Consider the following 27714-nt stretch of genomic DNA (forward strand, 5'->3'; position numbering starts at 1 on the left):
TTAAAGTGATACTTTAAAAAAATTAATAAGATATAGGTGACCTCCGTTTTATTTTAGGCCTGATTCTATTTGTTATTGATTGTTCTTAGATTTTAGTCTTGGTTATATTTAAAAATACTTCTAAGTAGTACACCTGCCATTGGCTAATCTGTATACATTAAAAGGAAAAAAAAAGTATTGTAAATGTACTCTATGTAAAAAAAAAAAAATTTAATTTCGGAATTTAATTTAGGTTATAAATGAAACTAACAATCTCTTCGCTATTGGTTTCAATAATGCCCGTTAAAATTAAATTAATAATAACATCAGTATTAAAATAGGCAGAGGAAAAGTTATCTGAAACAGCTTTTATATTATTTTTTAATTTAAAAAAGCCAACTATCATGTGTGGTATTTTATTTGAGATTCGAAATTCCGGTCGTACAATAATGGAGGTTAATACAATTTTATTAAATGTATAAGCTATTTTTTTTATTTGTTATTTTTTTCATTTGCAATTATTTTAAAGGATGAACAGATTCTGCAACGAATAAAAAACAGAGGGCCTGATTGTATCAATTCAACTGAACTTGTTATAAATGATGTAACAAGCTTATACTTTTGTGGTTCAGTGTTATGGATGCAGGGGCTTAATCCTACAGAACAACCTGTTATTAAGGAGCAAGGCATTCTTCTGTTCAATGGGGACATTTTCGACAGAACTTGGGATACTAAAATTAGTGACACAGAATTCATTATGGAGAAATTAAGTAAAGTAAGTTTACAAATGAATTACATTTTAAAGAATAAAGAAGTTTAAATTACATCATCATAATATAACATTATTATTTAATTTATTAATTTGCACAAATTGTGGCAATTCAACAATAAATAATAAAGTGAAACAACAATCTGCTACAGTGGCATTCAAATATTATTGTTATCCTTAATCTAATTCCTATGCAATAAAAATGTATCATTTGAATAATAGCAATGCTAACAATATGTTATCTTATGTTACAGAGTCAGACTGCAGAACAAATTATATCAGAAATAAAGATGTTCAAAGGTCCATTTAGCTTAATATATTATGATAAAGTTTCTCATCACTTGTTTTTCTCAAGAGATAGAATTGGAAGGAACTCTTTGCTTTTCCACAGGTCTGGCAGTTCTTTTGTTATCAGTAATGTATTAGGTTAGTACAAAATTTTCTGTAGTCTTCCGTTAGTAAAATTACTCATTTCCTTTAAATCACTAGAAGGCTTGTCCTAACAGTTGTGCCAATGCCTATAGTTTCTGGAATATTGGTGCAGATTATGTTATAAACAAATATCTAAACATTCAAGTTTAGATGTTCTGTCTTTTTCTCGCCATATTCCCTAAAAAAGGATTGCACTACACATGCCAATTTAGTTTAGAAATTTAAGTACAACAGAATTAGCATTGTTACCTGCAAAAACTACATGACAACCATTACTGAGAACTACATACTATTCAAGATTATGCAGCACTGTGCACCTGCATTCATGGGGTTTCCCCCCATTATCTGCTGTAGAAAAATCTGTGTATAGCTGATTATTATTATAATTCTGTTCTGGGAAAATGTTGGATAAAAGGTGAAAGGTTTTAAGAGTCATAATTTAATTCATCTTCTTGTTTAAGGCAGAAAGTACCCATGCATTGAAGTACCAGCTACATATATTTATGAACTAAGCATAAATGAAAACCGAATAAATTTATACACTTGGGACAAAGATACAAACATTTGCAAAACATACTCTGTAGAAGAATGGACACAAAATGTTCAAAAACAACAACTTTTGTCAGATGATGAATTTGTTATTAATTTTGATACATTGGACCTAAATGATGAGGTAAGTACAATTTGTAGTTCAGAATTATTGAATCCATTTTTTTTTATTTTTCTTATTTAATTACCTACTTGTTTATTATTAACTAAGTACTTAAATTATTTCTAAATAAACATAAGTTTTTAAAATAAAACACTACTTTTTATCAAGTGATAAAAAAGAAAAACAACAATAAATTGTTGCAATATAAAGTTATGTGATATTTCAGGATAATGTTATTGAACAAATAGAAAATGTTTCTAAGAAACACAATGATAAACTAACAATTATGAAAAATCTTTTGGAAAATACTGTCATACTGAATACTGTTACAAAAATAGCAGAGTTATTAGAAAAAAGTGTTAAAGTTCGATTGGAGATTCAACCAAAGAAATGCAAAGACTGTATAAAAAAGGAAACCACTTTATGCTGTCATTGTACTACAGGAATACTGTTCTCTGGTGGTTTGGATTGTACAATTCTAGCAATTCTTGCAAATAAATATGTGCCCAAAAATCAGCCCATAGATCTTATCAATGTTGCATTCACAACTAAGACTAATTCTTCTTATGAGGTTCCAGATAGAATCACAGGCCGTCAATCATTTGAAGAGCTAAAAAACATATGTAAATTGAGGTAATGAATATTAGAATGTCCAGCTTGTCAAAATAATTGTAGGGGGTCAGTGAGAATGAAAACAACTTTCTTCTTTAGTAATTAATAATAATTTACCTTTTTTTTGTTTTTACGTCTTTCCACCATCTATTCAACTCCCCTAATGAAATATTTTTAAATAATAATAATTTATGTGGGAAGTTACAGTGATTGAAAATCTATATTTAACAGAACCTAACATAATATTATCCTCACACATATGTTTATTTTTTTTTTAAGGCAGTGGGTCTTTCATGAAGTAAATATACCTAGAGAAAAACTAGAGTATTACCAGGCCTTGACTATTGGTGACTTGGTCTACCCAAGACGTACAATATTGGATGAAAGTCTGGGTACAGCTTTATGGTTTGCTGCAGGCGGTGGATTAGAGAAGAACAATGATGTGTCAACTTGTAGGGTAAATTTAAAAAAAAATGTTTTATTAAAATAATTACAAATTAATAATCAATTAACTTAATAGGGATTATGAATCCCTTCTTATTCAACCTTGAGAGGTTCAATCAAACCACCAAATAAAGGTCCAATACAACATGAAATATAAGTCAAAAAGATCAGCGGTTTTCTAAACGAAATTCATATAACTAAGTTTGTCTTATTTTGTTTTCATAGATTTTATTACTTGGTTCCGGGGCTGATGAACTATTTGGTGGCTACACAAGACATAGAAATGCTTTCAAACGGAGGGGTTGGTTAGGTTTGTCTAAGGAACTCATATTAGACTGGAAACGAATATCATTTAGAAATCTTGCCAGAGATAACAGAGTTATTTGTGATCATGGTAGACAGCCAAGGATGCCATACTTAGATGAGGATCTTGTTGATTATGTTTTAAAACTGAAACCATGGCTGAAGTAAGACAAACTTTGATTTTTTGCATGCTTCATGTTGTTTTAAAATATGTTATCTGAAAATATTCTATTGTGATGAATCCTCTTTCAGATGCTTTCCAAGTGCTAGTTTAGAATGTGGAATTGGCGATAAACTGATTCTGAGACTTACAGCTCTTCATATTGGGCTGACTGAGGTTGTAACTCTTCCAAAAAGGGCTCTGCAATTTGGATCGAGAATAGCTAACAGTAAGCAAAAAGGCAGCGACGTATCTAGCACTTTTATTGATATATGAGTCATGAGCAAAAATTTTTAAGTCTTCGTATAAAAAATAAAACTACTAAATACAGTTGAATTGTTATTTTTAGATTCCACTAACATAACTAGAGTCTACATATTTTTTTTTTATACAGGCATTAAGCCACTTAGGTCTCGGTTCTTTTGAAAGATCTAACAACTTAATAGTTAGGCAGACTCATCACGCAAAAATGGGGGAAAAACTGACGGGTTTGAATCTTGGCTTAAGCATAATAAAAGCGTTCATAATTAATAAGTTTGTTTATTAAATGACAACAGCCAACACTAACATTCATTATTTTTAGCCACCATTCAGGTGATATTGCAGTCAAGGGTTAACTTGAAGCGGAATAAAAAAATAAATAATTTTAAGTTATTAATTTATGATTTTAGTAAAACCAGGTCGTAACAGTGGCCAAAAATATACAAGGCTTAAGAAATCTACAAACATTGCAAAACCAACATAACAGATATAATCTTGCAACCCACCCTTACAATGGATTTAGTTAGTGGTGTACCTAGTAAAACTATCGGCCTTTAAAAGTCTGATATCGATGAGTATACGTTAACACAAGTATTGACGCAATGAGAATACAAACACAGTTGCATAGGCTGAAACTTTTTTTTTAGATCTATAATGTTTTTGGCATATACCTTTTTTTAGTCTATGCCGTAATAAATATGACATTACTCGACAGTTGACTGTAATGACAGTTACTTGTCAACTTTAGAGTTTACAACGAAAGGAAAAACCAAAAGAAAAAGTTAATTTTACATGTCGAAAATGGCTGCGAGCCGTCGCAAACAAGATGACAAAAATTTAGAAATCTTACGAGAACTTATATCATTAAACGGGAATAAATATTGTTTAGACTGTAATCAGAGAGGGCCTACGTACGTCAATACTACAATTGGTTCCTTTGTGTGCTCAAAATGTTCGGGAATGTTGTAAGTATTCTTTTGCGTTATTTAGATAGGTAATGATAACAACAAACAAAGCCTTCTTCAAGCTAAAATGACTAATGTTTCAGGCGCGGGCTCACACCGCCCCATCGCGTAAAGTCTATTTCAATGGCTACTTTTGCACCAGAAGAGATAGAATTCATAAAAGTAAGAGGAAATGATTATTGCCGACGCGTGTGGTTAGGCCTTTACGAGGGTGAAAGTGTGAACTTTACTGATGAGCAAAGCGTAAAAGATTTCATGTCGGATAAGTATGAAAAAAAGAGGTATTATCTCGAATCGCCGCTCAATATTGCACCAGTCACAAATGGAAATTCATCATTAAAAAATAAAAGTAAAGGCAAGTTGGCAAGTAATGTGGGTGCAGCCACTTCTTTGATTTCAATTACACCCCAGTCCACAAAGATGTCCAGCAATAATAATAATAATATGGTGAATGTTGCGAAAATAGTGAGTAATACAACAACTGCCAGTGAAACCATGCACAAATTACCTAGGCCAGTAAACAATTTTACTCAGTCAATGGTAAATAAGATGCCCTCAGCTCCAGTTGCAGTTCCGAACCAAGTACCTGTACCTGAGTAAGTTGCCAGAGTTTCTACCCACACTTTGATTTTCAGCCATTCATAAAAATTTTAACTTAGCCAAAGGGATGTGTAGGCAATTTTTTTAACCATATACTTGCAGATGTTATGCAGAAAAATGCAAAGGCAGTCTTACATTTTCTATCATACCTAGATATACTTTAAGAGTATACATCCAATTTTAATCGATAACACATATAATAACAAAGTATAAGTGTTAATGTTTTCTTTCAGTTTTCCTGTTGATTTCTCTACTGCAAACATTTACAACAGTGCACAGTACAACAGCAGTATGAACAACAATATTTTGACACAACCATCTTTGAACAACTATCCAGTTTTTAATGCATTTGGTTCCCCTCAATCTACATCAAGTAAGATTTTTTTAAAACTTAAGTTTAACCTGTATGACTCAAACTTTGTACATTTCAATGCAAAGGGTGGTGGGGTGGTGAGACGATGCAGTAGACTACCTGCAAGAAGTTTCACTCACTCTGCAATGACAAAGTTTGAATCTTACTGTACCTATCTGTAAAGTCACAATGTTTTTCAAAATAAGGTTCATTAAAGTGGGCCCAAGTTTCATTATACATTTTTTTATCCTTATAAGTATTACCTGTTTAGTTAAATTATTACTCAATTTCAGATGATCGTTATGCGGCTTTGGCAGATTTAGATTTGGCTTTAAGACAGCAAAATATGCAGAACATGGGTATGTAAATAAATAAAATTCATATTTAAGAAACAATTTATATCTGAATAACTAATTTAATAAACTTGAGGTTTGATTATTTTTAGATGAGGTTAAAAATATGAATCGTAATCCATTTCAAAGTGCTACAACTAGTGATATATTTGCTAATAAAAACCCATTCTTTAATGGAGGTTGGAATGCAGCAACATCCCCTATGCCTGTTAATCCTTTCATGGTAAGAAAGCTTTATAATAACAATAATTTATTCCATTATATAACTATTGCCTTAGATCATGTCTTGTTTTATCTGGCCAAAAAGTATCCTTCAACAGGATTTCAGCTATCGGTGAAATAGTTGTTTAGATCTATCTAAACACACAATTTTTTGGCCTTAGTTAATATCTTTGATAATAATGACATGAAGATCAGCGTGACAGCTAACTGTTAAGCTCTGGATAGACTATAATGGTTTTCTTTATCCTGCAGAAACAGTTTCCTGATGTTATTCTGAGATGAGAAGTATCTATGTCCTCCAGGACGAAATCAGTATTTGTGCCAATTTTTTATCAATATCTATTTTCATTATTAGAAGTATTGAAATACTATGAGGAAATATCAAATACATAATTTTGTATGTATATTAAAATTATATATTTCTTGAACAAACAAACAGACACTTTTGCATTTTATATGCTTTGTAATTGCTCATAAAAAAGGTTGATCCTACATTTCAATATTTATTCTGAGAATTCCTATGCCCATTTAATGAAAAGGTTCTCATTATACCCAGTATTATAACTAGGTTTTAATTAATAATAAACACTCTTATCTTGTTCAAATAACAATTACCCACAAGTAAATTGACAAATTGTGGTAAATTTATATTTCATTAGTGTGTCACTCTGATAAATAACAGGAAACTTTAATAGCATACACAAGATATTGCAATTTTGTTTTCCTCATAGTATTCCTTATCTGTCAGTTTATAAAATATTTTGTTTATAGTAAGCTGGTGATTCATGAATGAGAACTGTAAAGAGATAATATATCTGGGTTAAATAAAGCATATTGTTTTCTAGCCTGCCAACAATGGGGCGTATGTAAATTCCAAGAATCCTTTCCTTTGATAGCATCAGCACCAACCCTTGGAACAAGGTAAGAACAGAGGAAAATTAATGCCAATAACCAACTGGTGAAGCATGTGTCTAGACATAAATAAGGTATAGTCACACCTTTGGAAGAATGTTTTTAACATGTAACAAAAAAAACTTGTTTCTTTTGCAGTTTGCTTATGTATAATTGTGAAATAAATCTAAAAATTATATTACAGTCGATCCTACTTGGGTTGGTTTGTATTATTTTTGGCCAATGGTGGATACTGCAGTTTAGTAGTAACATGCTATATAACTGCAAGTTTTGCCAGTTTAAATTAATTCTTTATATAATAGCTGTTAAGTTTAGAAAATTCTTTTAACACGTTGACTGCTGCCTAACATTAACAAATACGGTACACGAGTGCGGCAGGATTACACGCTAGGCGTGTTTTCAGCACTGGTGAAGCGTATTCGAAACAGGCGCTACGAGCATGCGGCCCCACACGCCTGGCGTGTTTAAACTTATCGCGACAGCTATGCGGCCTTTACGCAACAGGTGTGTTATTACATCACTCGTATTTTCTCATTTATTTATTGAACAACATGAAAACCCAACACTTGTCGCATTTGAATAGCAATTTGTATTTTTTTGTTGGATAAAATAGAATAAAACTTTAATGTAGTCAACACAGATTTTCTTTTTTTCAAAATTAATCATTTTCTAAAGAGCTTTAAATATAGTGGCTTTACATCTGGTAGGTACACTATTTTACTATATTCAAAATCGCGGCAACGTCAACCTGTGTGTAACTTGTGAATGTCATTTAGGAATCATGATAAATAAATAAGTAAAAAAACAGTATTAAATACCTACTTACATACGAATGCGGATTGCCGACAAAGAAGCAAATTTTAAAATAATATGCATTTTAAATATAATAATCCTTCCAGTAAATATACAGAACCATTGTTAAATTTACTTTTAAATTCGAAACAATAGTAACTCATTCCTGAGTAGTTTATTGGTACCGCTGGCCGCACCGATAACGTTTATTTAAGAAGATAAGAAAAAATAAGGATGCGGATGCATCGTTTTGTAATTCTGTCGGTATAATGGAATGCAAACCGATATTTATAAAATAAATTATTGACGATACCGATACCAATGAAAATAGTGCAGGCGAACTCAGGCGTACAAATATTAAAAAATATACAAATAGACGTCAAACTTATGTTGCGGATACCTTTATTGCAGAAAAACATTGTAGAGTATGCTAAAATATAGGACGACGATCCTATATCGATATCAATATCTATTTCGCGTCCCTATAAAATATTTTAAAACAATGCAATTATCTAGGTGGGTATTATTTAGTGATCGATGGTATTATACTATTGTTGCAAATATTTGGTCGAAAACATGTTTTTTATATGAACTTGTTAGTTATACGTGTGATGGTCGATTCTCTCGATGGCATGGGAATTATTAACAAAAACACTCATGTATAATGATTAGATAACTCACAAAACAACGAATTTTAAGTAGGTATACTGTCTAATATGTAATAAAACGTAATTGCGTTAACGTTTAACTAATATTTAATAAAACGTACTTGCGGTAACGTATAACACACTTGTTGCGTAAAGGCCGCTCTAACAGTATATTTAAACAACACAGCGTTTGTGTTTGCCGCACTCGCAGAACGCCGAAAAAACACGCCCAGCGTGTTCGGCCGCATCCTTGTAGGTACATTTACTTTAACACGCCTAGCGTGTTCGAGCCGCACACGCGTTACGTAGTTATCAAACACAAACGTTGTGTTTTCAGCAGCCAACGTGTTAAGAGTTGTTGACTATATCATTATAAAAACTGCACAAACAAAGCTACAAATATTATATTAGCTAATTTTTATTGTAACAGAATAACTCAAATAAGTATTTACATTTTGCCATAGTGTTCTAATATGCTTATAACGGTTGTTAACTTAAGTGCCTCAATCTGCCTTAAAGTTCAATGAAATGATAATATATTCTTATATTATATTCTTGTATGTTGTTAATGTTTACATGTGTAAAAAAAAACATAGAATGAAATTTAAAAATTAATTGTGAAATTATACATAACTGTTAATTAATATTCTGGTCCTAGCTTTATTAATTATTGTAATGTATTAAAAATATAGAATTTAAAACAAAAAGTCCTAAAATTGTGACTTTTACATGACAATATTATATTGTGTTTATTTTAAGCTTGTGGCCTTACAGAATTATACATACATATTTAAATATTTAGGAGCTATTTAGTCAGTAGCCTGCTGTGATGTAATATTTTCGTCCTGTAATACTTAATCGTGTTTGCAACAGAATTCAATAGCAATTTAGAGAATTAAATCAGTTAGTACATTAGTTACTTAAATAAGATACCACTAAAGAAACAGTACATCTTGATGAGAACATGTTCCGTTCATTAAATTTTATTCTTATACATTGTACCTCTACACAAAAAGATTGCTATCAGAAATTGTTGTATTCATTGTCTGTTATGGTCTTCGCAAACAATAACTGCTCTACCTAGAATCGTTTAAGATTCAAATGTTTCATTGGAATGTGAGCTTTATGTTGCAGTTGCAGTTGTAACTTATCAATATTTTTATACTAGTAGTATACAATGATGAGTGTACCAAACATTGATCAGGTGTCTTTCATTTTAAGCGTCATCTTATGATATAATATAAAGCTCATATATCAATACTATAAGTCGAGTCCAGTCAATTTCCTGTGCTTATACCACTAAGATCATTTGCATTGTATAAATAAATTAAGTGTACAAACTATTTTCATTGACGTTAGTCAAGCACGAAATACAATCAGTTTATATATTATTATTGTTATGTGCATAATATTAGGGACTAATCAGAAGAATAGAAGAGGCTAAGTATTATTTACAAACTTGATTACTTTTTCTTTTCTTTGAATTGTTTTATTGATCCTTAATGTCAATTAATTATGTAGCTTTTATCAAAAATGTTACTGGCATACATTACTAATTGATTATTGTATGATAATTTAATTTTTAATTATTGGTCTTTTTAATACCTCTGAACAAAGCTCTCAAATTTCGTGCTTTATCTGTGATTTTATCATTAGTTTTAAGCCATGGACACATAGAAACTTGATAATGCCATGCAACGCGACGTCACATGTTTTGATTTTACTCGACATACGTGGTGTCGCGAAAGTGGTGCGGTCAGTTACATATGTGCCCGTTTCATTAATCTCTTCACGCATATTAACTGAACAACTTTTGCTTTTATAAATCAATGCACTTTGACTATTTATTTAATTTTAATGTAATATTTAATAAAAAAAAATAATATTAATTAATTTTACTTTTTGAGCACTGAGATCTGTTAATTTGTATAAAGATGTAAGAATTAAATGAAATATTTTTTTATTTACATTATTTTTCCCCTTTTTCTTGTCAGAAAACTTTTTTAATCATTATTTGCAAAAAGATTGTTGCTCTACAATAACATTTAAAACAATATTCTAGTAATTTGTACAGTACAGTATTATATTAAAGTAGCGGACCCCAGCGCCATCTGTCGGGCTGATTTGTGAATCTAAACCATCCAGGGTGCCACCCAAACGCATACCGAAAAATTCATTCATCGTTTAGGAGGAGTTCAGTGACATACACATGCACACAAGAAATATATATATAAAGATATGGCAAAATTTTATTTATAGTAAAGGAAATTCAACTAAATTGGTAATAATCATGAAGCAAGTTTTGGCACTTGACCCCTTAGATCCTGCCGACTGACCCAAGAATATAAGGTTAAATTTACAACAATATGAAACGCATCTTAAAATTTTAGAAATATATGTATTAAAAAAAACTACATTTTAACAACTTTTATTTATCTTAAATTTTATATTTTAAGGACACAGTTTGTCAAATTTTGTATTTGCTATTGTGCCTTGTAAACTTTGGTGTGGAGAAGTTGTCAGGCGTCACATTAGGGCTAGGTAGTGGGAATGGAGTCTTAGGCGTTTCATGGGAGATGGACGTTGATACATTTTTAATGGCATCTGGTAGATCTTCCGGTTTGAAATTTGCCTGTGAAGAGTTTGATGCTGAAAGCCTTTTCTCAGATATTGTTTTGAGTATATTCTTTCCAGCTTCTTTTGTCTGTGATAAACAAATAAAAATATTTAAATAATTGTCTTCTGGTAGCTTAAAACTTTCAATCATGCTTTCAGGTCTTAAGTTTGTCCTAAAAGGGCGCTGGTGAGATTGCAGTCAAGTGTTAACTTGTAGTTGAATTAAAAAAAAAATCAAATCAGTGTTTAGTGCCTGTAGACTTCAGTCTTTGTGATGCCATTAATGGCGTTTGGCCATTGGGTAACAAGGACGTTTACTAAAAAAGTTATCGACGCATATTGTACTGATACAAAAAAAAAAAAATCTAATAATATTGATTGCAATATATCGAAATACATAAACTATATTTTTTCATGAAATTTTTAACAATTATTTCTAATAATAGTTTTTTTATTTTATACTATGTGTTTGATACGTTTTCGATACCTGATATTATATCGATGCATCACATTCATCAATAAGAGCCCAAAAATGTTGATATTTTTCTGAAAGCTAATTTGTAGAATGCACTTACACTCTCGTGTTCGAGGCACTTGTAGGCGTAGTGGGCCGCGTGATCGATCAGCGAGAAGCGTAAGTAGTATTGCGCGAGGTAGCGTTGGGCGGCCGGTAGCTCCTTGCTACCCGCGTTGGCGGGCTCTTGGCACGCGGCAGTGTACGCCGCTGCAGCACTGTTTGGCATGTTGGACTTCTCGTATAATCTAAAATTATTATATCTTATCATTATGAACCGGCCCACTAAAGGGTCTCCTCTTAGAATAAGAAGTAGTCCACCGCGTTGGCCAAGTGTGTATTGGTACAGCTCGCACGACTTTAATAAAAACGTGGAGAACTCTACTGCGTGCAAGTTTCTTCCTGAAACTAAGTGATACAATATGATATAACTCTGAGAAATTAGGGGTACGTGGCTGGAGTATTGAACTGAATTGAAGCTATAATCGCTTTACCTAATCATTTTGGTAATATATAAATAAATTTAAGGCTGGAACATACAAAAACATTTCATAGGCACTTCTTTGATATTTATTTATTTTTTATCCCCAGATAATGTTAAAGATACATCTTAGTTAAAAATTTCCACAACTGTATCAATCTTGATACCATAAATCCTTCTAATATTATAAATGCGAAAGTTTGTATGTTTGCCACACAATCACGTCGTAACGATTGAACCAATTTGGCTGAAATTTGTTGTAGAGATAGATTTTAGTCTGGAATAGTTTTTATCCCGGGAAATGAGTGTTCCTGCGGGAATAAAAATCTTAATCCATGCGAACGAAGTCGCAGGTATCAGCTAGTATATTATATTTATCTATTTCCCAGGAAATGTTGAAAATACACCACATTTAGACATTTTGAAATATTACTGTGAAATTGTAAATGCATTACTTACTTGGCCAATTTAAATAATGCCATTCCCTCAATATCCCCTGTGCTATGCGCTTTATAATAGCACTTGAGGGCATTTGGGATTTTTTCCATCTTCTCATATGCTTCCCCTAATGATACTAACATTCTAGAATCATCTGGTTTTAGTTGGGCCGCCCTTGAATAGTAGTAAATACAATAACCATTAAGGCCTAGAATTTCATATGCTTGGCCGAGACCATTCCAGGCTCTATAGTCATTTCTGTTGACATCTGAAAACAAATAAAAATAGTGAGGTAAAAAAATCTATAATTTCGCACAAATTTCACGCGGTGCGGTGCGGATTAAAAGCATGGTAGGTGAAATTCCGTATGCAGAGTCTAAATCGCGAGGACAAAAATTCGCTATTTTTTTTGGCATTATGGGAGATTGTCTGGTCAAACCTCAGGTGTACATTAGTGGTGTAACTACCCAACACAAGCTTAAATGGAAGGTAAACGAAATTTTTGTAACTTTTCTAATATTCTTTTTTTTTTTTAAATCCTCACTGGGCTTTTGTACTAAAATAAACAACGGGTGAGGTTTGTACTAGGTTTAACACATGATTCCAGGGCAGGAAGTGCCAGAAGCATGCACAAAACAATCACAATAATCTAGTTATTTTATAAACAGAATCCAAAAGTTTTAAGCATACTTAATGCTCAAATTAATTTTCATTTTGGTTTATTAAATAAATCATTTTTTTTATTGATATTATTGACGATGGACCAAGCAGACGGCGTAGATGTTAAGCCTCGCATTTATACCACGCCCTTAAGATCCAAACAAAGCATTGCACCTATATGCTGATTGGCAGCAGAAATAATCATGGTGTTAATACTTCCCCCGACAATCTAGTCACAAATAGCTCTACTACTACTACTTATACAGAGATTTTAGATTCAGATTTTTACCTATAGCTTGCCTGTAGCACTGGATTGCAGCATTTGAGTTCTGTAGTTCAATAAATTCGTGTCCCATGAGTATCCACGCTGACAAGTACTGTGGGTCCAATGATAGAGCTCTTTGAAAATATAGAACTGCTTTTTGATGCTCACTTCTTAAACTGTAATAGTTACCTTTAATATAAAAATAATTAAAAATTATTGTATTAGATTACAATAATTTTGTATATAATGTTATGGGAAGCAAGATGATATGATGAGTGAATTTGTGAAGTTTGAAATGCTACAAATATACATTAGTGCTAAGACACCACTTAACATTAAACCAAAGTCCTGTAGATTTTATCTTTTTAAACTTTATCACAAAAACCACACTGCAAAACTTACCAATAACACAACATGTTTCAACTCGGTATTTGTCTATAGATACAGCTTTTTGCGCTAAATTTGCCAGTTCCATTCTTTTATCTTTGAGATACAACAAATGTGAGAAGACATCCCAATTGTCCAACCGGTATGGATCATTTTGGTACAGATCTCTGAATAAGGTTAGTGAGGAGTCAACATCTGCAATAATTAAATGAGCCCAGGTAAATACATAATATAATCTTCAAAAATTTGTTTTATTTTATGAACTTTTGATGATAAGCATTCAAAATCTTATCGCATTCAGAAAGGGTAGTTATAAAACAAAAAAAAGGGGTGTTGAAATTCTTGTATACTTAAAAAAGTGATTAAACTAATTGGCAATTCAAATTCTATACTAAAAAAAAAGATCTCAGATATTTAATTATTTTTAAATGCTGCTAAGCTGTTAGCATTTGGTTTGTAGTCTCTGTGACTTGCTTTTCACAATATTGTCCCATTTAACCTTTTGTTTAGATGGTATATATTGGTTATGTTTAACTAGCATAATATAAACTTTGGTATAATAATATAATTACAAAAGTTCTCATACCTCTCCTATCATGATGTGCAATAGCCATCTGAGCAGTGATATAAGTGCTCTTCTCAAAGCCAGCTGTAGCAAGAACCATGTATGCTTCAAGAGCTTGCTCGGACAGTTTTAATTCCACAAATGCATGTGCAGCAAAGAAATACATCATCCAGTGTTTAGGCAATTGCAACGAGTCTAAGGCCTCATATTCATTAGCAAGGCCTGCGAGTTCAACCCACGCTGCCCAGAGAGTGGGTGATGCAGCCACTGCTGCCTGTAGAACTGTGACAGCTTGACTCCGCAAATCTAATTTCTTCAAAACAACACCCTCTAAATATAGAAGGTATCCATCTAGAGTGTTACGGTTAGCCTGAAATTATGTAATTATAATTTATTAGCTTCTGCTGCAACTTGATTGATATAAAGAAGTATACTAGTGCTGATTTTTAGTGTGAATATCACTTTCTTGGATGTAAGCAATGTTGCATTGCTTATATTGAATCAGAAATTGCTTGCATTGCTTATATTTAAGAAAGTGATATTCAGCTTAAAACCCATGTATGTCTAAAAAGTTACGACAGTTTGGTATGGGACTCAATTTGGTAATGCAAATATAAATATATCAATCCAATGCAAGCAGACAGAAGGGTGAAGCAACAAAACTTTTACTCAATTCAGAACTTTGAAGTTATCTATGTGATAAATTTCTTCAAATTCAAACACATATAATGAAAAACAGATTATCCCAACCTATCTAGCTATTCTATACCAATCAGTTTAGTTCACCTTTATATTAGGGTTGTTAAGCAAAAAAACAAATTGGTCAGACTTATGCATATTTTTACCTTGAAAAAGGATAAAAGATCTAATAAAACTTGAGTTGATTCCATATTTTCCATTCCTGTATCAGTGGCGTTATCCAACTTCTTTTTTTCACTCGACATATACTGAGAGTATTTGTGCAAGAATACACACTTAGGACTTGTGCAATTTTCTATAAAATGTGCCGCTCTATCGTACTCTTGACAATCAAAGAAACTCTTCGCCAGGCTGTATGCTTCTCTTTCTTCAGGTATGATATCATATTCAGGGGGCCTAGGTGGTTCTATTTGATTAATTTTATGGTCTTTAAGGGCATAATTTAATTCCGCTAACCATTTCGCAGTTTGTATTAATCCGCGATCGTTACATTCGCGAATACCATTCAGTATATCAATTCTCACTTGATTTAAATCTATTTGAATATCACCTTTAGTATTAAGTAAGGGTTGCATGATGCTCAAGAATTAATACATTAATTGCAATATTAGCTGTTTTATTTTAATGTTTTTTGAAATTATTAGATTACAGCAACCAACGACAACTAAATTACTTTATCGTTGACATCTGAATATGACAACTTTTAAACCTACTACACAGACAATAATTAGACGGATGTAAATTTCTTGGAAAGGGTATTTATAGTTTAAATTTGGATCTCAGATAAAGTAACGCCTGATCGAAGAGACGCTTGGCGAGATACTATTATGGAGGGTAGAGGTAAGGAGAGTCATCTGTGTATATGAAAAAGTGTCGTCAAAATGTATTAAATTAGGATGGCGCCACATTTGCATCAGGGTAACTCTTAAAAGAAGCGCCAAATATAAATACCGTACTATTTACTGTTTACGAAATAAAATCACTCTAAACGCACGTTTGGTTATAATAAATCTGTAAGGTTATATTTACCACAATATTTTGTACAACGTAAGTTGTTGAAATTCTCAATAATTAACTACTTTAGTCGATAATGACATTAAATTTTTTAACTCGGCATACTTCAATTCATCTACGATTGCTACATTCATACCATACCCTGTGCATCCACCAGCGCCATTGTGGAGGATTTTTGAACTGTTATTTAGCGCAACAACTGGACACTTTTTCAACTTTTCTCCCATATAAGATGACTCTCCTTACCTCTACCCTCCATAGATACTATCAAGGAGATGCCATTGATGATTAGCCATTCTTCTAAGCAAAAAGAAGAATGTCTATCACTGACCTCTATTATACTATAATGGAGGTCAACGAAGTCTATGGTTTAATTGTCAGTTGTCATTGTCAAATGTCATTTAAAGTAAACTTGACAGTTTTCGAATAGCGAACAAAATTGATTCACATTTCTCGTACAACTTCTAAGGCAAAACCATTATTTGGACGGGTTTTGTTGTGGAGTCAGCTTGTCTAAGAAATAAACTTTTAGTAATCTTGCATTCTAATTTACAATGGCAGATCAAAACGCAGAACCTGTAACAACAGATGTGGAGAGTAATTATTCTACCCCAGCTAATGATCCTAAAAATATGCAAGAAGTAACGCAGTATGTAAGTATTTGAACCAAAACTCATTCATGATGAACTAGCTCTGGCCAGAAATTTACTTGCTTTATAGTTTATGTATTTACTTTCCCCTTATTTACCCTCTTTGTGGGAATATCAGTTTATATGTACCTATCTTCATAGAGATTGCATTAAAGCCTAAACTTTTATTTATAAATAATATTAGGTGAACTCTTTTTACATTCACCCAATATTTATAAGATTTTCTTTGAAACTTGCATGCTGAGTAAGAAAATTTTAATTGAAGTTAACTGAGTTCAAATTAACTAATAATAATTCTTAAGTATTATTTTCTATTTTAATATAAAAAGCATATTTCTCTTAAAGATAGTTTTTTCTGTCTACCTTGAAGACCAAAGGTCTTAGAATTTATATTGCCAAGTTTCTCTTTTATTCCAGCATATGGAACTCTGGTCATAGTGTGGAAAAACTTTGAACTGAATTCTTGGCACTATTCCACATATGACTTGTAACATGCAGGGAGATAAATTTATGTCCGGATATCTCTTTTGAATGCAGTACCAAATTCCAGTAATGTGCTGGTTTTCTCTAGCTCCCTGCAATTTATTGAAGTGCCTTCTAGGTTGTCTATCAACTAAAATTTCAAATATTTTTTTTGAAATTACTTATAAACTTTTGTGATATTGTACCATTGTTTTACAGGTACAATCACTATTGCAGAACATGCAGGACAAGTTCCAAAGTATGTCTGATCAGATAATAAACAGAATAGATGAGATGGGTTCAAGAGTTGATGAGCTTGAGAAAAATGTCACAGATCTAATGACACAAGCTGGTGTAGAAAATGAAAAGTAGGGGGAATTCATTATTAATAACGTGTCTTATTTTAACAATGATAGTTTTTTTGCCTATATAGAAGAAATCTGATTATTGCAGAATTCTAGACTGATTACTGATGTAGGTCTTTTGGCAATCTATTGTCAAATTAACTTAGGCAATAATTCATTGTTTTCATTCATGAATATAAATTGAAAAATTGAATGTCTATAGATGAAATGCATTTTCTATCTAACTGCTTTACTAATAAACATTGTATAGGTGGTGAAAAGGGAAGCAAAGATTCCTGCTATCTGTCATCAGTTATTTGATGTTTTAAAGGATACAAAGCATTGAATATTAATTACAGACTTATGAATACACAACAATAATAAGAAGACTGCGGTACCAATCATAAAAATAGGCATAAATTGAGTGTTATTTTGAACCTGTGTAACAGAGGTTGGAATACTCAGATTTCGGCTGATAAATACATTAAATCTTATAGGCAAAAAATATCTAAATAGGACATTTCGTTATGTCTTGCATTTCGATATTAAGACACTTATAAATTAGAGTAAGTAGTTGGGTGCTTAAAAATCATGTATATTTTCTTTATAAATAGATAATAAAATTGAATGTTTTTATAATATAAGTCAATAGTTTTGTCCTAGTATTACATGAGGTTGTAAAATTAGGTGCAATATTTCTTAGCTTAGCACTACAACATATATAATCGCCACTGCACATACATGCAAGAGTGGCTAAAGTATTTTTAAAAAACTTAACCCTATGCATGTCACTGTGTATGTGCTGTTTAAGGCTAGTGCACGCGTAAATAGGGACTTGTCACACAAAATTGCATAGCAAAAATCCTCCTACAGTTTTATGTATGGTCACACACCTGATAAACCACTTTTTCTATTGATATTGTATTAACAATTCCAGAAATAAAACCACAAATCTGGTTGAAATCCAGAAAACTTTTCATGCAAATATTATAAAACAGTCAATTATAAAAGATGATACTAAATGGAAGCAGTAACTATAGTAAATATGTAATTAATTAATCATTAATAAATACTGTTTAACCAGTAGGTATAACTGAAGTGATTCAAAGCAATGTTATTTATAATGTAATGCCTGAGAGAATAAAAGTTGGAACTTTGATTAAAATATTTTTTTAAATTTATACCTTAAATTTTTCTCTATATTTATTACTTTTTACCTTAATAACTGCTAAATTGCTTTGCTAACTATTCAAAGTCCCAGTTTAAAGAATATCTAGAAAATTACTACTAATTAATATCTGCAAAATAAGATTTTCGTACTTATCTATAAACTGAGTTAATATTGCGAAAATTTAACATGTTTTATTTTATGTCCGCTTCTGTTATTTGATTTAATAAATTACCTTGAGGAATGTTGGATATTTGACAGATGCCTTAAAATGTCTCATGAATAATTGATAAGAATATGTGTAATTTAATAAAATGTAATTTAAGTACCTACTTTTTATGACCAGTAAACCATTTTTTATGTAACAAGAATCATTTCATTAATTTTGTTAATAATATAATATACATATCCAATGTAATTAACATTTTATTATTTCTTATGAATTCACTGTTTTAGTTTCAAAGTACCTAAAGTAGATCAAGTAGGGATACGATACGTATATTCATAATTCTGCTGGAGACTGGTACGAGCGAAATTAGCTAGGAAATGGAATCGATAAACCGTGTTGCTCCGTGCCAGTCTCCTCTGGGATCGCAGCCAGCAGACCACAAACACGAACACCCTATTATTTAAATTTTGAACCCTATCAATAAAATTTGGGGACGAGGATACCAATTCGCGCGCTATTCGAAATAAGTCCTCAAAGTAGAAATATTCTACACTGGCGACGTCTATAATAATTGTATTAAGGAAGGTACATAGTTATTCGGTAATCTACAATGATAATAAAAATAATCAATAATAAATATTGGGGAAAGACTAAGGAAATGCGCATTCGACATAAGCCGTCAAATTAAAATTCTACTCCGACAACATCTTTATTGATTGTATTAAAGTAGGTACATACTTATTCTGTAATCTACAATTAGAGAACAAAATTAAACATTATATTTTTAGCGAGACTCCGTTTCTTCAGACGTGCTGTTGTCCCGAGAGCCATCAGAGTCCTGTAAAAACGAAATGGCACAATATAATAATTATTACGATTTACAAATCTTGCTTACTGCATTTGATCTAGTTACAAACGAAAAAGAGGTGGATATATTTTAAATTGTCATCTATCGACTAGTTACATACAGGCAACATTATCATAGATTTATGATAAGTAGTAATATTATACCAACGATCATTAATTTCGATGATTAGGTATTACATTATACCCAAGCCATGCTATTTTCACTGCCCCGAAATATCAATGTAAGTACCTAATTAGTACCTAACGACTTATTTTCAATAGATTATTCTCTAGTCTATTCCACCTCCCTGGTTCAGTATTGAGCGATCTGGTCTTATAAGTGGGAGGTCCATGGTTCAATACCCGGCAAAGCAATGTGGGAATTTATATTTTTTGATTTTTTTCTAGTTCTACTCGCCGTAGTTTCCTCTTCGTCTTTGGATGAAGAATGATTCATCAGCGCCGCCAGCGATCTCGACTTCGCCGATAAATTCTTTTCTGGCGATCGTAATCTTCCCAAACTCTACAATGAAAGAAAAATAATATTATCTTATTTTGGTGAATGAATGCTACAAGAATTATTCCAAAAACCGGAGCAAAAACACGTTTTCAATGAATTTTTAACATTTCATTATTAATGTTAGGCTTTCGGGTTCGGAAACCTTAAAAAGGGTATCTGGATATGTGACCCAGTAACCAACAATATAAAGAGACTATAGCCTGGCTGTGCCTAAGTTCTGATTACCAGATTGATCGTTAGAATAGGCACTTTACCAAACTGGAAAAGTAACTGGGTAGGTATGGGTACTTACTACTTACGTATTATACTTATGCAGTGGCGTGCATAGAGAGAGTTATTATATAATAAAATACCCTTAAGTGTTTATAACTCGTACCGGAGATTTTCTTTTTTTTGTCTCATCTGCATACCCTGTGCATACCCTCTATGCACGTCACTGTACTTATGGTACTATACTTGGTGTTTACTCTTAAATTAATTAAAAGTGATTTGCCTACATCTCATAGAGTAAAGAAACCATCAAAAGAAACCTTGCAGTCTGTTTAGATGCGTTCTGAGAGTCTTTGATCCGAAGATTTTCATCAGAAACTGGGCTTTCGCTTTGTATCGTTTTTATTATAGGGCCCGTCGTATTGGAGAGAAACAAAATATCCTGTATCCGAGCCCTCTATAGAGCGAAGATGCGCGGCTCAAGTAATATGTCTTCACATTAACTCGTCTTACTTCATGGAAATAAGATAGGGATTTAATCATAATTGTTCTAAATTTCAATAAAACAGTTGCAGTAAGTACTTACTTAGTTGAGCCAAAAATAGGTAATAATCAAATAAACAACACACTTTCGTATTTATGAAATCAGAGTGGATAATAATCACGACCACTTCTAATGACAGACCGTGAGTGATTTTTAAAACTCCCGTGTGAGCAGTTTGTTTTTCAGGAATGAATAGTCGATTGGGTGCTTAGTTAGGGCGCAAAGTGAGGACAAGCAAACAAACAAAGAAGCTCATTTTCGCATTTATAATATTAGTAGGTCTGGAAGTATCAATGAGTATGGATCTAAAGATTAAGATTTGTCTTTGGATTTACCATTGAGTCGTCATCTTCTCTCGCCGGAGAGAACTGTGGATTCATGAGAGACGCCAGTGAAGACGATCTCACAGATATCCCAGTGCTCACTTGCTTTTCCGGTGATCGCAGTTTCCGTTTAAAGTTCTAAATACACATAGACACAAAAATATTATAATTAATAATCATATCCTGGTGTTATTTATTTGAAATAAAAATATCAATAAGTATGTACTGAAAATATTTACCGATTCATCCTCTTGATCGGACAGACCTGTTACTAAAAGCTTAGAAAACAGAACAATTAAAATTCAATAACGTAAAAGTAATACTGGCATGGATTATGTGAGAGCCTGTCTAGCGGTTAGCATCTTTGATTATTTATCTCTTGGTCGTGGGTTCGATTCCCCTAGGCTTTCTGAGTTCAAGGTAAAATATTCAAGGTAATTCTCAATAAGCGGGTACTACTTAGTCCGGAGTTAGATAATTTCCGTTGGCTATTTCCTATCCTTGAAGAGCACGTCAAGTCATGCATTAAATTTATTATTGTAGTATCTACGTATTGTAATAATTACTTAATATTAATCTTTTGCATCCATCTCTTATGTAAGAAAGAAGGCCTGAGGCCAGCATTGGCCAACAATAGTAGGTATCTCAATATGATATAACTCCCCTAGTTATATATTATACACACTTCTACTAGTTAACCAAGTTTTAAACTGTTTTGTATTGGCGATTTCTAGATATAGGTACCAGCTATCAATCAATCACCAATCAATTTTTATTTTACATACAAGCAACCAGTGGCCTAAAAACCTACCCTAGGTGTTTTATATCTCTTACAATGCCTATCCTTAATATCTATCCTTAAATAACTCGTACTGAAGATTTTCTTCATTTTATATCATCTGCATACCATGTGCGTATCCTTTGTTTACATAGGTGTTAATTAATTCTTATAATTCTAAGTAAGCTACTTAGCCTTCTCACCTCTAGATCCGCCCTGTCATTGATATCAGCAATCTGTTGGAACGCAACGCTGAGCAGTTCCACTGCCTTCGAGTGGAACGTCATTTCTATCCGCACAAAGTCTGAGAGAAGTGTCTTCAGCTGCACCAATTTGCGTTTTTCGAAAAATTCTGTCTGTTCGCTCAAACCTTTCGCAGATCGAGACATTTCAGCCGACGCTTTCAGCAGTTCAGATTCCGCGTAAGTCTAATGAATCAGCATATAGTGATACTTAAATTATGCTTGGTCTTCTCTAAACTTCTAGGCCGTACAGTTGATGCAGTTAAAGATGTATAATAGACTAGGTAGGTTAGCCCTTGATTGCAATCTCACCTGGTGGTAAACGACGATGCAGTCTAAGATGGTAGCGGGCTAACTGGGAGTATGGTGGTTGTGATAAGCGCATACCCTTAATGGTTTCGACGCGAGATCGTGCCGGAACGCTAAATCGCTTAGTGGCACGTCTTTGTGGGTAGGGTGGTAACTAGCCACGGCCAATGCCTCCCACCAGACCAGACCAGAGAAAATTAAGAAATAATAAATTCACAAATTGGCCCTGCCGGAAATCGACCAACTTTAAACCACGGCGCTGACCGCTGCGCCCGCCAGGGAGGCCGGCAAAATCCATCTTTTGATCTCCCATCCTCAACGGCATCAAACTTACATCAAGCGCTAACGTGAAGCGCTCAAGTTTATGGCAGTAGGTACTTATATATTGAACTTCTACTCGACGCATACCGTTGAAGTTCGTGCCCAGCGCATTATGCTATCATTTTTTATGACATAAGTCGTTACTGTATCGTTACTGATAATTGCTTAAGATAGATTGCCAAAACATTTCGAAAAACAGAAGTCTTACAAGTTATGACCAGGTACGTGCCGTTTTAAGCAAATCTTGTTATTATTCACAATGTTGGACCCAAATTTGCACACAGCTGTTGCGGACTGGACGCGTTGGTAAGGTGCGATTATTCAATAAAAAAACCTACTACTTGTTGCCTGTTAAACGGCTGTCTTTCTTTGGCTTTATCCAGGACTTTCTTTCTAGCCATTTCCTTTTCCCTTACATTCATCGTATGCTTGAGTTCCTCTCTTGCGTGCTTACAAATACTTTCATATTGACATAGCTCCCCTATAACCTGCGGAAAAATCGTTATCTTGATCGTGTCAGGTGGTGGTAGGCACCACATCCACCGTGCTGCTACGTTATTGAGGGTTCAAACAGTTGATTGATTTTACTATTGTATGGTATTTATTGTGTGGTTTGTTTTAAATATTGACTATCCGGCTGCTGAAAGAATGCATTTCCGACGATTGTAAGTTTGTCATATAATTTTTTTTTTTTAAACAATAGGAATAAACAGTTGACATTACATTGTAACAGCGCTTTTTGAATTTTATAAAATAATAGGTACGTCGATTCCACCGCGATTTCAACCGAGTTAATTAAGGATTTCATCAATTCATACATACTTAGTATAGATTATTTCAAGATATATTCATTTATTTGACACATTCTATCATTTAATTTGGTGGAAATTTATAAAAATATAAACCTTTAATAAGTTTTAATGATAATTATCACTTCGTATTCGTTAGTAGGGTAAATAAAGATTAAAAAATTATTCAAATTCAAATTCATCATGAGTGTAGCCGTAAGTCCTACCGATACGAAAACCGTAGCCAAAATCGGTTTTTCTTCTAGTATCGGTTGAAATCACAAGGTTAAATAGGTATATACTGTCCCAAGTTACAATCTATACCTACCTTGCCAAATTTTATTCAATACGTATTTACCTAATTGAGTCTCACTCAATTATATATATACTCAAGATAACAGACAAAATAAAAATTAGCTCCTGAATATGGAGCAATCTTTTTTTTTACAGCCGTGGACGATCTGACTTAAAAAAATCTCACTGGCCCCCAAACCAGAAGCTAGGTACGCCCATGACTGTAGGTATATTTATCAACCATATAGAAAATAGATTTTTGGTTTGAAATCATTGAACAAGTAGGCTCATATACGATTGATTCGTTTTTTAATGAATATGGACCGAATATAATTTTTAAAACCTTTGCTTCCAAGCGCTGAACTTCGCAGTTTCTATATTCCTCTATAGCAGTAAGCGTTACTGATAAGTTATCAAGCCCTGTACTTAGCGATTTGTTTACTATTTCATTGTTGGCGTAATCCTTAAAAATTTTAGCTAGTTCGTCACCCATATCGCGTAACCTGTAACAAAACTTATTAAAATATCCAAGAACCTAATGTTGCAATGTGCATTGGCCTATAATAACAAGTTAAATGGTCATTAGATCGACTGTTTCAAGGATTGATTTAATGTTAATCGTGTTTCTATGTAAATATTACGGTACCTACCTGGCGGTTTTTCTGGTGTAATCTCCGAAACCAACGCAAAGGTCGCCGAAATTCTTTTCAACATTTGAAATTCTATCTTGAATAAATTTAGCTTGCTGTTCATAACTTAATGAATGTGCGTTATCTCCTCTAAACATTTTCGCCTTTTTTAAGTTTATAAAAAGTTTACGGATTTCCGTTACCTTGGTAACTGTTTCAATTGACTATAAACTAGGTCCTGTATCTGAGCTATGAACATTATTAGCCCGTACATTTGAACTTGACGCGTGAACTGATTGGCAGTACTGGAGCATTAAGTGTTGCACTTTTCAGTTTGAGTTGAGGTCCCAAAAATTAGGGGGTAAATTAAAAAGGTAACCTACGAATCAATGAAAAAATACGATTGGATGATACTATAGGTACTATTATGACAGTGACAAACGAATGACACCAGCGTGATCAGTAGCTATAACTTTACATTTTACATGTAATGTACGCATTAAAAGTGCCATCTATGTGCCTATTTCATTCAATAAAGAGATATTTGACTTTGACTTATATATATCTAATGATCACGCTGATCATTTTGGCTGTCACAAATAAATGCTTTTGTGTCGTTAAGCTTGTTTTTAGCCCCTAACGCGTCAAATTAATTTGAATAGACAATGGTGCTAATTTTTACGTAAACAAATATTTAGACTAAATTAACTTGACAAGACATATGTTTGAATTACAGGAATCGTTGCATGTTGTAAGGCACCTATTTCTCAGTAGCTCAATAACAATTTATTTAGAAGCATAATTTTATAAATAGATTAATTAATAATGTATAATAATCGACGAAACCTTATATCATCAACCAGTATAAAAATAATATGTTATCGGAAAATAATAGATCCAAAATGAATCGAGATCACTCCCGGGATAATAGGACACAATTACTGGCAATTATAACGAAGACAATCTGATTTGAAACCGGAACCAAAGAGTGTTTCTTGGTTCTATAGTATCATTAATCCAGTGCATATCTCGATTTAACGTCACTGTCATAAACAGCTGTAGTTCATTTCACAAATAATCAACAATAGAAATTAATTATAATTTTTCGTAAAAATGAATGAGGAAATAGATGAATATGATATTTATCATCAGGACTTTACGACTGCTTCAGAATGGGAAGTACTAATAGCACGATTAGAAGAGATAATCGTTGAATGGAACCTATCTAAAATTAAATTGTGTAAAACAAGTCCAGAATACACAAAGAAGTGGCTTGCTAAATCTGAGGATATAAAGTTTCGAGGCTTGAGTTTTACACTAACGTACAACGCATTAGAACCTGTAAAAAGCCAAGACAGTGAAAAAGAACCAGAAGAAAAATGTTTGTTAACTGAAATTCAACAGTGTCTCTGGGATTCCACAACAAACTTTATGGACAACGTTGACGGAAGTCCATTTCCAGTGTCGAATTGGTTTGGCCTCAAAAGGTACCTCATGTTGTATCCCAAAGCCCCACTTGTTGATGGGAGCATAATAAAACTCATTATGAGTTCTGTTAATATTGCATTTTCAATTGTTGATTGTGGCATTCCATTTTTTGTTAAAATACGGGAACACTGGCAACATACTTACTTAGGGATTTTTGAAGACAATGATTATAAAATAAGTTTTGATGTAATACATCTGAAGCGGATATCAAATCAGTGTTCACATCTTAGTGGCCTCGTAAGCTTGTTTAAGTCTAAGATATCATCGCCAGTGCCTCTCGATGCTGTTGTTATATCTACAAAGTTTTCTTATGAGCTAAAAGATTCGGATTCTTTCACATGGAGAAAGAGAACTCATTCCAATGAGTTCTTGTCAATTGACGGGTTTGATGTTAAAAAGCTAATTGAGTTACCATTTGGTTCTGAGAACAACCCTCTACATAGTGCTTTACTTAATGCAATATGGCCCCATTTTCGGGAAAGTGCAATTGTTGACTCATCTACATTTTCCGACATTGATCCCATTATGGCACCTACATGGACAATCACTCTTAAATTAAGAGACAACATCAATTGTCTGCTATCAGAAATTATTAGAAAGGTGATGAATTTATTAGACAGAGATAGCTTACTAATGGATGTGCTTGGATTAAGCAAAAGTCTGGGTTTGGTGAACCCGTTAAATAAGATTACAGAAGCCCCTATAACAATTTCTAAACTGGTTAAAGCAGCAGTAGGTAGAAACACTCACTTTACAGAATTCAAGGGGCCAATTACTGATGACTTGTTGATGCCTTTGCTGTATTATGTATTTCCTGATGCTGTGGAAGATGATACTTTCCCTTATCCCAAAACATTGGAAATTGAGAGTAAAAAGGTTTGTTCAAGTTTTGCTTATTTTTCTCACTGTCTTGACTGTTTCTCTATTTTTCCATCCAAGAAAATTCCATAACTAAGACTAACAAAGGAATAGTATCTTCAAATTTACAAATATATAATAAAAAATATTTGTGTTCTCATATGATAAGAGAATGGGGCCACTAATAAATAGTTAGATTTTTAGGGTTGACTGATTGTAGCATAAATCAGACAAAAACAGGTCTGTAGGGCATTGATTGTTAACAGAAATGTTTCTGTTAAGGTAACCATTTTTTAATAAGTGGAAAAAATATTTCCAGGACATTCAGTGAAAAGCATAGCATTACTTTAAGACCTGTGAATATATTAGAGAATAAAAAATGATTTTTTAAAATCAATCATGTTAAACATTTCCATAAAGAACACTGAGATATTGAATAAAAATTACGATTGTGTGTTTAATTAATTTTCTCCCTAGGATTATCTTAAAAATGCTTTACCACAAAGGCATTACTTTGGTATAAACATCAGACAATTATCAAATAAAATAAAAAATACTTTGGTATAAACATCAATCAAAAAAAGAAAAATGTTTTCTGAAGATGTTATAATATCCGTCGAAAGATGGCACTGTACACAATCAAACAGAATACCAAATAAATAACCATAATTTGTTCA

General features: G+C 32.7%; 6 protein-coding genes across 8 annotated transcripts in view; 4 read left to right on the top strand and 2 right to left on the bottom strand.

The window, feature by feature from the left end:
• Positions 1 to 149: 149 nt before the first annotated feature.
• On the top strand, positions 150 to 3682 carry LOC120637380 (asparagine synthetase domain-containing protein CG17486). 2 transcript variants are annotated; one of them, XM_039909200.1, is made up of 8 exons: positions 150 to 434; positions 509 to 754; positions 1003 to 1174; positions 1642 to 1853; positions 2059 to 2465; positions 2724 to 2901; positions 3114 to 3355; positions 3444 to 3682. In XM_039909200.1, exons 1-8 carry the CDS (start codon positions 384 to 386, stop codon positions 3625 to 3627), a joined length of 1692 nt encoding a protein of 563 aa, XP_039765134.1. In that variant the 5' UTR covers positions 150 to 383; the 3' UTR covers positions 3628 to 3682. The 2 variants fall into 2 exon arrangements, with proteins under 2 accessions (XP_039765134.1, XP_039765135.1); XM_039909201.1 differs by having other exon boundaries at positions 151 to 434; positions 1003 to 1139; positions 1646 to 1853.
• A 606-nt stretch (positions 3683 to 4288) lies between these two features.
• On the top strand, positions 4289 to 7338 carry LOC120636452 (arf-GAP domain and FG repeat-containing protein 1). Its single transcript, XM_039907936.1, has 6 exons — positions 4289 to 4577; positions 4661 to 5173; positions 5411 to 5550; positions 5823 to 5888; positions 5975 to 6105; positions 6950 to 7338. The coding sequence occupies exons 1-6, from the start codon at positions 4405 to 4407 to the stop codon at positions 6995 to 6997; spliced, it is 1071 nt and encodes a 356-aa protein (XP_039763870.1). The 5' UTR covers positions 4289 to 4404; the 3' UTR covers positions 6998 to 7338.
• Positions 7339 to 10867: 3529 nt separating this feature from the next.
• Positions 10868 to 15858, bottom strand: LOC120636461 (cell division cycle protein 23 homolog). Of its 2 annotated transcripts, XM_039907948.1 has the most exons (7): positions 15227 to 15854; positions 14403 to 14751; positions 13832 to 14011; positions 13454 to 13618; positions 12526 to 12772; positions 11647 to 11833; positions 10868 to 11159 (listed from the first exon to the last, which is right to left on the bottom strand). In XM_039907948.1, exons 1-7 carry the CDS (start codon positions 15653 to 15655, stop codon positions 10923 to 10925), a joined length of 1794 nt encoding a protein of 597 aa, XP_039763882.1. In that variant the 5' UTR covers positions 15656 to 15854; the 3' UTR covers positions 10868 to 10922. The 2 variants fall into 2 exon arrangements, with proteins under 2 accessions (XP_039763882.1, XP_039763891.1); XM_039907957.1 differs by lacking the exons at positions 10868 to 11159; positions 11647 to 11833 and adding an exon at positions 11843 to 11993 and having other exon boundaries at positions 15227 to 15858.
• Positions 15859 to 16504: 646 nt separating this feature from the next.
• On the top strand, positions 16505 to 19082 carry LOC120637334 (heat shock factor-binding protein 1). The gene is made up of 2 exons (XM_039909129.1): positions 16505 to 16747; positions 17426 to 19082. Exons 1-2 carry the CDS (start codon positions 16649 to 16651, stop codon positions 17576 to 17578), a joined length of 252 nt encoding a protein of 83 aa, XP_039765063.1. The 5' UTR covers positions 16505 to 16648; the 3' UTR covers positions 17579 to 19082.
• Positions 19083 to 19633: 551 nt separating this feature from the next.
• On the bottom strand, positions 19634 to 24849 carry LOC120637299 (protein FAM92A-A). Its single transcript, XM_039909076.1, has 7 exons — positions 24713 to 24849; positions 24406 to 24565; positions 23319 to 23468; positions 22312 to 22536; positions 21343 to 21468; positions 20152 to 20256; positions 19634 to 19725 (listed from the first exon to the last, which is right to left on the bottom strand). The coding sequence occupies exons 1-7, from the start codon at positions 24847 to 24849 to the stop codon at positions 19672 to 19674; spliced, it is 957 nt and encodes a 318-aa protein (XP_039765010.1). The 3' UTR covers positions 19634 to 19671.
• Positions 24850 to 25730: 881 nt separating this feature from the next.
• Positions 25731 to 27714, top strand: part of LOC120637186 (rab3 GTPase-activating protein catalytic subunit) — a 28691-nt gene continuing 26707 nt past the window's right edge. The window contains exon 1 of the mRNA XM_039908872.1: positions 25731 to 27055. Within this exon, the coding sequence (XP_039764806.1) occupies positions 25805 to 27055 (1251 nt within the window). The 5' untranslated portion in view covers positions 25731 to 25804. The remainder of the gene's footprint in view (positions 27056 to 27714) is intronic.

This window comes from Pararge aegeria, chromosome 3, assembly GCF_905163445.1.
Source record: "Pararge aegeria chromosome 3, ilParAegt1.1, whole genome shotgun sequence".
Taxonomy (NCBI): domain Eukaryota; kingdom Metazoa; phylum Arthropoda; class Insecta; order Lepidoptera; family Nymphalidae; genus Pararge; species Pararge aegeria.